We start from the raw sequence: 12439 nt of genomic DNA on the forward strand, positions 1-12439 counted from the left end.
CGTCCGCGCCCTGGGCTAGTTGGGACTGGTGTGCACTATGCCGATCTAAATTAAAGCCTCTGCTGGTACAGGTAGCGTACACGCTCCCTTCCTTCAGCATATGGCCAACACCTAGCAACCAGTAGCGTTCGCGCCCTGGGCTAGTTGGGACTGGTGTGCACCGGTGTGCACTATGCCGATCTAGATTAAAGCCTCTGCTGGTACAGGCAGCGTACACGCTCCCTTCCTTCAGCATATGGCCAACACCTAGCAACCAGTAGCGTCCGCGCCCTGGGCTAGCTGGTGTGACTGGTGTGCACTGGCCGGTGCCACCACAATGGAGAGCTCCCACTTTTGTACCTCGTGTGAAGCTCCCCTTCAGCCGTGAGCCGACCGTGGTCCTGCCCCGTGTGCCAGGAGGAAAAGGTCTGACCGCCGGCCACAGCAGATCCGAGAGGGCTCAGCTATCTGCGGAGTTGGCCCACATGAGGTCCATGCTCACCTCGGATAACACCTAGGCACCTCGGAGGGTTCGAGTGCCTCCCCCTCCGATGCCACAGCTGACTCGAGGACGATGTGCTCTCCCCGACAGCTTAAGCTATGCACTTCCATGACTATGAGGAAGATGCATCAGAGCCAGCCTCCTACTTCTCAGCTCAGGACCCACTGGCCGAGATGGCTCCATGCGCACCTTCATGCGCATAGCCGTGGAACGCTAATTGTTAGTCATACCACAGTAGGCAGTTGGATCCTCCAAGCGCCTTCTTCAGACGCGGGTCAGCCCTCACCGTCACTGGAGGCATTTGGTGTCATGTCCTCAGAGAGAGGACGGCTGATGTCCATCCTAGCTCTAGCCCATCGCCAAGTCGGGCTTTCACAGTCAAGCCTGACTGAGGAGCCTCTCTTCCTTCAGCATATGGCCAACACCTAGCAACCAGTAGCGTCCGCGCCCTGGGCTAGTTGGGACTGGTGTGCACCGGTGTGCACTATGCCGATCTAGATTAAAGCCTCTGCTGGTACAGGCAGCGTACACGCTCCCTTCCTTCAGCATATGGCCAACACCTAGCAACCAGTAGCGTCCGCGCCCTGGGCTAGCTGGTATGACTGTTGTGCACTGGCCCGTCCAGAAGAACCGGTGCCACCCGCCAAGTCGGGCTTTCACAGTCAAGCCTGACTGAGGAGCCTAGGCCAACTCTCCGTAGTCTCCCTGAGGAGCCAGGAGCACTAGGTGGTTCAGCTGTGCAAGAATCGCTGGAGCGAACCATCCAGGTGGGGAAGCCAGGCTGCAGCATGCAGGCCTATGACACATCACGCCTCCCAACGAGCTCCAACAGAGACGAAATCACTGTCCTCTGAGCTCGCGTATCACCGCCGGCCCACACTAGGCCAGTGTGTTCCTTGGCGTCCCACGCAGGGACCTGCCTGTGACTTTCCGGACTGTGCAGTGCCTTCTGACGCCAGCCCCCCATATCCGGGGGGGTCAAAATGGCCGTTATCAGCAACATGAAGTTCATGCTCTGCTCTACAGCACTTCCTGCCGTACCTGAGAGGCAAGCACATTCTCATACGTTCGGGCAACACCTCGACCGTGTATCATGTAAGTCATCGGGCGGGGCCACGTTTGCTTGGCTGCCGTAGGTGTCTATGGACCCCCTGACTTGTGCAGCTCACCCTAGAGTCGCTGACTCGCTAACCTCTCCGGTTCTCCCTAACGGAGACATCCAGCCCTCCGGGCCAGGACGCAATGGTCCGATGGTTTCATAGAACCTGAACGCCACAAATGGCTATCAGCCCGCAGGCCTTCATGCCACATAGCCAGTATGAACAGAACGACCTGCATCGTTCCTGACACACATGGCCCTAACTAGGCCACCGCCCACAGGGCACTATCCTTTTAAATGCGCACTGGCCAGAGGCACTGCATATGCCTTGCCACTGCCTCTCTGATACGACCAGCGCTTCAGAGAGTTCTTTAGGAGGGTCACACCATTCTTCTGGTTGCCCCCCTCCAGCCAAGAAGTACTTGGTTTCCTCTGCTGAACAGACCCAGTCGGAGGACGCCATGGCGTCTCCCCGACAGAGGTCTCCTCAACTGGGAGGCGGTCGGATATGGCATTCAAATGCTCGACGCCCCCAACTGTGCGTTTGGCCGCTGGTAGCCCTGAACCGCTGCCGAGCAGCTGTGTGGAACCAGCCAAGCATGCCACCCTGAATTCAAGGGTGCCATGACATCCATCAGACTACGGTACGATAACCGATGGAATCTATTTCCAACTGACGTGAGGGTCAGAGCAAAGACCTAGTGCGCTGCTCTGCCTACCTTTCTGGCGTTCCGCAGTCCCTCCTAGACGAGGGCCGATCTCCTACTCTAAAAGCATAAGTAGGGGAAATATCATGTCGATATGCTAGAATCAATATCGCACAGCCACAGTGGGGAGCCACAGTCTGGCGTCCCTCTTCCTGATGGGGGCTCTGAGGTTGCATCCTCTACGAGCCCTGAGAACTCCGGCACAGGCTCTTCCCTAGTGCGGCATGGTCTATACAGGCCTCCCTTTGAGCCCTTGGCACGGGCGGAGTTTAGAGGGTCATGGAAGACTGAATTCTTCCTGGCCATTACCTCAACGTAGCGTGTCAGTGAGCGGCACGCCCTGTTTGTCAGTGACTTGCGTCTGAAGCAAAGCTCAGACGGCCTGAGTGTCTCTGTGGCCGAACACAGTGTTCCTCCTGAGGGTGCTGTCACATACACACCCCAACCAGCCTATACGGCTAGCACAGTCTTGCCCTCCACCAGGAGAGTGGATTGACAAGCGGGAACTATTGCGCCCAACGTGGGTCCTGAGAGCCGCTTGTTAGACCTGCCACATGCATTCGGCGGTCAGAATGGCTGGTCCGTTGTGACGATGGCCCTTTCAAAGGCGGTGCTCTCTCCAGACAGCGCCCGCCCCACACTATTGTGGATGCCATTAACCACGCGTATGGGGCGAGTAATCGTACCCTACCATTTGGCGTGAGGTGCCACTCTAACGGGAGCGTCCCCACATCATGGGCTGCCCCGAGGGAAGTACCCCTGGAATATATCTGCCGCTGCCTCATGGGCATCACAGCGAGTTTTCTATGTTCCACTGGGTGAGTGTTGCCACTCCCCACCCGCTGGACGTGGTCCTCTTACGAGAGTCCTCCGATTCTACTCCTTATGGCTTGGGATCAGGATTCCTCGTGACTTTGCTGGTATAAGTCATTCAGTGCTTAAGCACCGCCTCTGGCGGTCAGCAGGGACGAAATAGAACGTAAGTTACGTATGTAACTATGGTTCTATGAGTCCCGAATGACCGCCAGAGCACTCTTGTCACTCAGAATCCTCGTGGTCTCGCGAGAAGATTCTGTAGGGACTGAACCCCTGTAGACTGCCGGAAGATATAGACGACTCCGGGTCATCATGGGGTCAAAATTGACATTGTTGGTATAAAATACTCGACGGCGCATGCGCGAAGGGACGTATTCAGCCGCGGTCATTCGGGACTCATAGAACCATAGTTACATACGTAACTTACGTTTTAAGCAAGTGTGCAGCAAAATAAACTGCTGGATATATCTATTATCTACACTCGCTACACCTGTACTGTACTGTATGATACAGTACAGTGTACTGTATGATAAAACACAAATTAAGGTCACACTCGAGTGTTAAAGGTCACAGATGAGAAATCAAAATCAAAACCATGCAGGGGGAAATAAATAGGAGGATCCATAAGACACAAATGGCAAGCCTGTGCTGACTCCAGCTGTTCCTTAAATTGATTTCTTGTACGGGCCTGCCTCTGGGGCACGATTCCATTGTCATATACACACCCAGCTACAGTATGTGTTTTACTGTTTTCCATATGATTCCATTTCCATATACACACACAGGCCTCGCTACACTATCTGTGGTTTCCGCTCCCTGCGCTATTCATCGAAAAGTACAATCAATTCCACCTCCTACGGCAAAGACACAGGCCATTTCTTATTGCAAATGGCTTTAATAGTCCTTTGTGAGTGTTGTTGCATAATGTTATGTAATGGCATGGTGCCATTCTAAGTACACCGTTAAATGGGGCCAGAAATGATAAAGTCAGGACGTCTATGTAGGGAGTTTAAAGAAATGTGAGTGTAGGCTGTGCTACTGATTTAAGTTTCAGCAAAAGGAGATTTTTAAAAGCTGTCCTATCAATGTCTATAAGTATGTGCCAGTGGTGTTTCCATTGGTGGATTGTGCACGCACGTACATGCGCACGCACGCACGCACACACCCACGTATGCACACACACATAAACAACAAACTGTCACACTCAAGCTACTGTTAGTTGAGCTTAGAGGACTAGATAGTACAATCCCTTAGATAATCAGAACTTGGCTTCGAGTGGGGTAGGGAGGGGTAAAAGCTTCACTGAGGTCATCAGGTGGGCACCCTCCTGTAATACTATATAGCGGCAATCATTTCAATGGCTCTTTAATTGGCACTCAGCGTCAAGGGTTAGATTGGGAGGTAAGTCCCTGCGACATACTAGCATCATGTCTAGGGAGTGTGTACATTGTAGATAAGCTATTTATGATTCACGATTTTTACCAAAAAGGCCCAAATAGATACACCGCGTTGAAATCGGTTAAAATATTGTGTGTGGAAGACACCGAAATAATTACGGAAATATATGACATTTCTGTCAGCAATTTTTATACAGATGAATGGAAGCGATTCTATGGATGTTGTGATTTAGCTCAAATAATTCAGGCGGCCTAAATCAGGCGAATAGTTCTGACAAGCCTATTGTAATCGAGGAGTCGGATTACGTAGGTATTTAATCTTGGACTAGAAGCCGGCTGTCTTCACCGCTACGGCTTGGAATGGCTAGGACTTCTGTGTCTTTGGTAACCAACTTGGGTGTGTAGATTGTCTATGGATGGAAGGACGAGGTTATTTCTAACCTTGAACCGTGAGATATATGAGAACTTCCTCTTGGTACTTAATCTGTACTGCATCTGATCTCCAGCCCATTATAGTCAACTAGACCTGTACGTGCCTGTTGGCCACCGGTCTACTTGAGAGCGATGCAAATTGGGAGCGTAATAATACCCGTTGTCAACTTGTCATAGCACCCGTTTTAACTATCTGTCTGTCTGTCTGTCTGTGTCCCACATGGAGATCTCTGTATCTTCCAGTCTGCCTGTGTGTGAAGAGTGCAAACTGAGTGTGAAAAGTGGAGTGGTTAAGTAATCAATTTGCAGGTGTGGGGTTGCCATGGCAATCAATTGGCTGAGGCAGAGGCTGGAAATTGCACAGGTGAGGGGATTTAGGCTGATTAGGCCCACTGGCAGAGCCTGACCAGAGCGGCGTGACGCTCTGGTCAGGCCAGTTGTCGGGGCAACACCTATAGCTGCAGTGGTGTAAAGTAACTAAGTACATGTACTCACTACAGAATTGTATATACTTCACAAGCTCACAACGAGTCACGTTGCGAGCTTGTAGATCTGCTTTTTTTTATAGTTCTATACATTTTGAAAAATTGTGAAATGGGACATTCTGCGTAATGAGTAGCCTACTTTAAGTATATTTTGATACAGATACTTTTTTACTTGTAGTCTTGTACTCAAGTAAAGTTTGAATACCGGACTTGTACGGTACTTAACGTATAGAGTATTTCTACATTGTGGTACGGACGCTTTAACTTTAGTTTTTTTCAACCAAGGTTCAAGTTTTAGGTTGTTATTAGACAAAGTAAAAGGTGAGCGTTATATTTAATTTTTCTTTCGTTTTAGCGATTTTAGCTATTTTTGACAGGGGGGGAGGGGGCATTCAAATATAAATAAATATTTCCTTTTTTACAACATTTTATGGCGATGTCTTTATTAATATTTACTATAGTCCTACTAGACCCCAGGAAATTAGATCTGGCCACAAAAGATCACAGGATCTACTGAATGTGAAGGTAGAGGTACTAGGGGCATGCCATAGTGTGTGTGTCTTAGGCTCAATATGTCAGTTTGTCACATTCAATAGAGCCTGTGATCTTTTGTGGCCAGATATAATTTCTTGGGGGGTCTAGTATATGACAGTAGTAAATAATAACTAAATAAATCACCATATTTTTTTGTAAAAAATTACATATTTAGGACCATGTTCAACAACGGAGTACTTCTTGCACCACTGCCTATCTGCAGACCGTGCACTGTCTACTCTATATTCACACGTGTGCCAACATAGCAGTGCGTGTTACCAGAGTAAACACGTACAATCGATAAACTACAGCATGCAAAAAGACCACAAATCCTTGCTTCATAAGCCCAGGCTCACTGTGAACGGGGGAGACACTCGAGCACAAGGCGCATACATCTTTTAAACTCTGAGCCATTGATATTTCTTCCCCCCTCAAGAGAAATCTCTTAATTACGCCACTTAACATTGCCTCCAAGTGTCTCTGGTGAGCCATGACAAGCATTAGAATTAATTTAGCTAAAGCATCGGGAAAAAGACAAATACATACAGCTTCGAGGATGCATACTCAATTACCTGCATAGTAAACAGAGTCATGTGGGAGTGAAATAAAGAGAATGATTTATTTTCTCCAAGAACCAGGGAAAAGCAGGGGGGTAAAATCCTCCCACACAGTGGAGTCTAGGGGTTCGACTCCACCGCAGTGGATCCGGCTTGGCCAAGCATCAACTGGCCCGTGTTTGAGGGAAGAAAGCCGGGCCGTGAGGGGAGGGTGATCTCTGTCACTGCATTAGAGACTCCTTATGGGCTGCGATGGTGCCCGTTAGCTGCAGGCAAATGTTGAATGTGAGTGCGTCCTCCCAGTCGGGGCTCCTCAACGGCAGGTGGGACAGTAGGGTACAACAGCCATGGCAACAGAAATGTGTGGGGAGGAGTGTGTTGGCATAATGACTAAATTGGGAAAATAAAGAGATAGCCTATACTAAAATAAAACCACAAAAAAAACAGAGGAACTTGTGTTCCACTCCACGTGCAACTCACGCAGCTGGAATATTAAGAGCTTATAGCGAACAACTATGTTGCATTTCTGGGATTCCTCTTTGAACCTCAAAAGTGAGCAGACAAGTTCAAGTTTAGATACATTCTTATATGACTGATGACCTCATACAAAGTATTTGAGGCTGCTCTCAAACGTTTCCATGCGATACAGGCCGCTCCAATTCATAGTCTGGATTTTTGGTGGTGAGGTGACCACCGAACTACAACATGGCGCCACAAGCCGCGGTGAAGAGCAAACCACCGACACTGCCCCAGCCCTTCTCTCTGTTTTTACTCACCGCTCAATGTTATTTCAGCTCTGGTGGTCAGCTCACCACCGAAAATCCAGACTATGAATGAGCTTTAGTGTGTTATTACGACATTTGGCTACAAATACTACATTAGAGGTTTGAATCCCAATGTCAATTACACTTTCTTTGCGGGTTAAGGTTAGGTTTAGGCATTGTTTATTCATAATCATAGTTATCAGAGTAAAGTGCTTTTACATTTGATCAATTACAGCACCCTCCACATTTCTTGGCTTAACACAATCAGTAACATGGAACTGTGGCAGCGAACATTCTGAACAGGACAACACCATACACGCAGAGGAAGAAATCCTCTCCAAAGTCGCTATAGGGATTAATTGGCCACACTCTTCGCAAACCTGCATCTAATATCACAAGATTCAGGAACCCACAGGGGAGAAGAAAGAGGGGCAGACCCTTGAAACACCTGGCAGCGTGACCTGGAATATGGATGCAGATGTGAAGACATCTGTATTCTGGACACACATGGGGACAGCAGGAGAAATGGGGAGTGAAAATCTGAAAATCGTTGCATGGCCAACAACAAGTCCAATATGCAATTTTTGAAACGGTATGAAGCCCCCCTCATTGTGTTGTTCCCAAAACAACTAACAGAACAACATGTGAAGTTATAATGTTTAGCTAATATTGTTCCTGCTGTTCTACATACTGTCAACCAGAATCAGATTGAGGCTTTAACCTTAGCTTTTATGAAATATCGAAGACCATTAGGGTTTTACGGAAGATGCTGCTATACACAATTTGCTAGTTTGACTACTTCAAATACAAGCTCTCAATGCATCGCAGACACATTGAGAGCTTGTAGATAGCCTACTTTTGCTGTACAACATGCTTCCATAGAAGACATGCTGGCTTCTATGGAATCCTATTTGACTGAAATTAGGGATGATAATAGTTCATCATTAATCGATTAATCACGGTTAAGAAATTAGTCGGTTAAAATGAACAGTTCTACTGCATAACCCGTGTTCCCCGCTATTTAATCCATGTTTCGGTGCTGTCGCGGACCTGGTGACGAGGCCGTCGCATTATGATGACGAAACCGGAAATCGAGCCATGCTCTGGGCTAGCAGCCCAGAGATTTCCGGTTTCCGCCTTCTGGGAAACCGGATGCAAGTGAACGGGGGTTTTGAGTGGACTTACAAAAGGCAGTGCAGTTGTGTGTTTTCATTTCGCATCGCAATGGCGGCGTGTTTTTCTCTTCAACAACAAACCATGGGACTATTTTCCGCCGGATTTTCATCCATCAAAGCTGCAAATACTTCGGTGTATGCTCCAAAGGAAATAATATCAATCCTGGCAGCCTAGGTAGGATGGCTATATTAATCTAAGGCCCCGGAAGTGTTAACAGTTAACACGATGGACGCCAGATCGCAACCCGTCAGATGACGGGTTAAGATTTAACCCCGGAGGTCGCCAAACCCGTCAGATGGCGTGCAGTAAGGGTTATATTAGTACCATGCAGCCGAAGCTCAACACTAACGTTCTGTGCTGCCCAGGCTGCTAGACAGCGCCCACGTTCTTCCCATCGTGAGGAACAATGTGTGCGCCTCCCATAAGGATCCACTCATTGTCGTTTCTTTGTTGCTTGTTTTCTCCGAAAAATACTCCAAAGTTGTTGTTTTAGTCCAAACCGCCCGGCGTTCAGATGTAAACAGGGATTTATGATAGCATCGCGCCAGCCATGTTACTGCTTGTGGTGAAACCTGAGACATGTCGGCATTGTCGGTTGCTGTTCGAAAAAGTGTTTGCGCCTCTACTCATTGTATTGGGCTGCATTGACGGTAATAGAATGGTGCCTATAGGTTTATAGCTGGCTCCCTGTGGTAATTTCAAATGGCCAGCAGGAGGCGCTGAAAGTGATAATAACGTAGAATGAATCGAAGATTATGCGGCCCCATCATTGGGTGGTTTTCTGTGAATGTAATGCTGTCTTGCGCGCGCGTGTGGCCGAGGAACGCACATACAAAGATGCCATTGCCTGGCCCTGTATGGTAAATGGTCAAATAAATATTTGAATAAGGAATATAATATACCTTTTGTATTATTTCTGTACATCAGCAAAATCTAGATTTGTATGTTAGACATTGAGGGAAATTAAGATTTTTTACAAAAACGCCACTTATCAAATAACCGGTCAATCAATCGATAAGCTTATCAAAACGTATAAATTAACTATTAATGCATTAATCGATAATTCACATCCCTAAATCAGTGGTGGCGACCTTTAATCTATGTGGACCATTAACAAGCAGCAGAAGGCTAGCCAGTGAGTTCACCATTTAGCCACTTTACAGCGCTCTGCTGCCTCCTGGCTGTCGGTGCGCGTCGGGCACTGTGAATGACCCAGCCTGGAGCAGCAGAGAGAGAGAGAGCAGCAGTGTAAACAATGCTACACTGTGAGAGAGACATGCATCATGATATCATGACTGGTCTGGTGAGTCTTCATGACTCACTCCAGAGCCGTCATGCAGCTCATTGTTGTTGTCTCTCCATCATGCAACGAGGGCCGGACAGGTGCACATGGCCACGTGTGCCACCAGTCAGCAACGTGTATGTTCTTCTGTAGGCAGGCTACATCATGACCAGCATCAACTTGAATCCGCTGACATGTGGCCCAGCAGCACTAAGAGTCTAGATAGGGAACTGAGTGGGTATTAGTTATTGTGGTTCCTGGTGACTGTTTGTTGCAGTGGAACAGTCTTTTTTATCTTCTGTATTGATATGTAGAATGTAGATGGTATATTGTAATTGTGTATTGATGTATCCTAATGTAGGCTATAATTATTTGAAAGGCATTGTTTATGGCAGGCTGAGGTATTTTGTATCCAACTGTGTGAGACAGAAGCACTTGGAGGGATTTTAACATTCAATACAATATAGGCTATAAAATGCTTTTACACACACACACACACACACACACACACACACACACACACACACACACACACACACACACACACACACACACACACACACACACACACACACACACACACACACACACACACACTCAATAAAAAGAGTCACAAAGTATACCTCGTTAGCCCAAAGATATGTGTTGATTCACCGGCCATGCAATCAATCAATCTATCAATCAATCAATAAATAGCTGTTTCTTGACTTGATTATAGCTTGAAGCCATATAGGCCTACAGATACATAGAGAGAGAGAGAGAGAGAGAGAGAGAGAGAGAGGGGGGGGGGGGGATAGGAGATGAGATATGAGTGATGGGTGAAGAATATCTAAATGGAACACAACCACCCTAAAGACTAATCATTGTGCGTATGCCTGCACTATCTGCATCGAGTGATCTTGGTACATAGAAATTGACTTCATTAGAGATTCTGACTTTCAATGTATAGATTTTGTTTTGATTGTATTGTTCCACTTTTTGCTTTGACAATGTAAACGTATTTTTTTCTCATGCCAAAAAAGCCCTTTGATACTGTGGGGATACTGTAGGCCTACCTGTCAGTAAAGTCAAGTAGCCTTGCTTATCCCGTGCACGGAACACAGACCTCGGATGTAATTTCTAAATTACATGAGGTCCCCACGTTACCACATAAATAGCCATGCGAATAGGGCTTTTAAGACGTGCTGGAACTACAAAACACCGGGGGTCTCTGAACAATACCACTACCCCCCCTCCCCCCTTCTCATCCCCATCTCCTCCAGGCACTGACACCAGTCTCACACACACACACACACACACACACACACAGAGAGAGAGAGAGAGAGACGACCAGTGTATCAGATCCAGACCAGCTCTCACCAACAAGCCTACTAGCCTACTGTGCGTCTGTGCCCACTGCGGAGTGCGGACCACCAGAAACAGGCAATACAGCAGCAACTTATTGTGCACAAAGTCACAAAGCTGGAGAGAGGTTTAAACCTCCTTACCTTGAGCGCTGACAAATATCCCCAGCAGGTGAAGGAGGATGTGGACCATGTTCATGTTGAAGCTTTAAGGACAAACAGTGACAGTGTCCTGTGTGTGCGCGTTTGGAAACGGCGACGGTCTTTGTAATCCCGCGTGATGGGGGGGTGGGTGGGTTCAGTTTATTTTCCCAGTTTATGCTGCTCAGATGGTTGTGTGAGCTCCTCAGGCTTGGAGTGGACTGAATGTTTAGTTGTGCTGCTATGTAAAAAGCAGCAGCCACGCCAGCATGCAGACTGACTCGCTGACACAAACACTGCGTTCATCCAGTGTTCTGGTCGCAGCTCCGTGTTGACTGTCTGTCTTCTCTTCCCAGTTCCCAGCGCTGCTTACACTGTAGACGTGCACCGTGCGCAGCTCCCCCTCAGAGTCCAACCACCCATACCCAACAATCTGAGGTCAGCAAACACGTAATACTGTAAACAAACTAAAGAAAAACTGTGTGTGTGTGTGTGTGTGTGTGTGTGTGTGTGTGTGTGTAAAATCAGGCATTACTGTCCAGGTTTATTACTAGTTGTGACTGTCTGTCACACACAATTCACACCTTTAGCTGTGACAATGTACAATGTGGTGTTAAATTCAATCATTAAATTTAATTATGTTGCTATCTCAGTTCAAGTCACAGTAAATTAGCATTAGCACCAACCTGTCAAGTATGCCATTTATGTATTCTATCATAACACACAGGAATATGTTTTAAAATAGTAAAAAATGTCAAATATGTTTAGGGATAAGGGGTAAGGGGTGGCGCAAGATAGTAGCCTGGCTTGGCCATACAATATGTGTGGATATGCCAAAGGCAATTTATTTATGCCACCTAACCGGCAGATTAGCGTCTGGTCAAGATAGGGCCCTTGGTGTAGAGGGGGAAAAAAGAGAAGGCCAAGTACAGAGCCAAAAGACAAGTTTACCAAGTATTGAGGGTTTATGTGGTTAAAGATCTGAAAAATTAATTAACATAAATTCAACTAATAGCAAAGATAAGTCAACAAACCACAGTAAACTAATTAACCCTATAAGTAGAGTGCAAATACAACTAATTTAGCGTTATAAACGATAGGATACCATGGCATTTGAGGCTGAGCATAAAAATAATAAATAATAATAATAAAAATGTCTAAAATAACATTCAGTATAGGAACAAGTAAACAACAAATATAGTTTGAAGCATGGAAAGCATATCAA

General features: G+C 47.0%; 1 protein-coding gene across 2 annotated transcripts in view; it reads right to left on the reverse strand.

The window, feature by feature from the left end:
* The window catches only part of LOC306916266 (neural cell adhesion molecule 2-like), a 174266-nt gene extending 162727 nt beyond the window's left edge, over positions 1 to 11539 (reverse strand). For both annotated transcript variants that reach the window (XM_079494088.1, XM_079494089.1), the window contains exon 1: positions 11218 to 11539. In XM_079494088.1, coding sequence (XP_079350214.1) covers positions 11218 to 11272 — 55 coding nt within the window. In that variant the 5' untranslated portion in view covers positions 11273 to 11539. The remainder of the gene's footprint in view (positions 1 to 11217) is intronic.
* Between the last annotated feature and the right edge of the window lie 900 nt (positions 11540 to 12439).

Source organism: Electrona antarctica (genome assembly GCF_951216825.1).
Source record: "Electrona antarctica genome assembly, chromosome: 23".
NCBI classification, from domain to species: domain Eukaryota; kingdom Metazoa; phylum Chordata; class Actinopteri; order Myctophiformes; family Myctophidae; genus Electrona; species Electrona antarctica.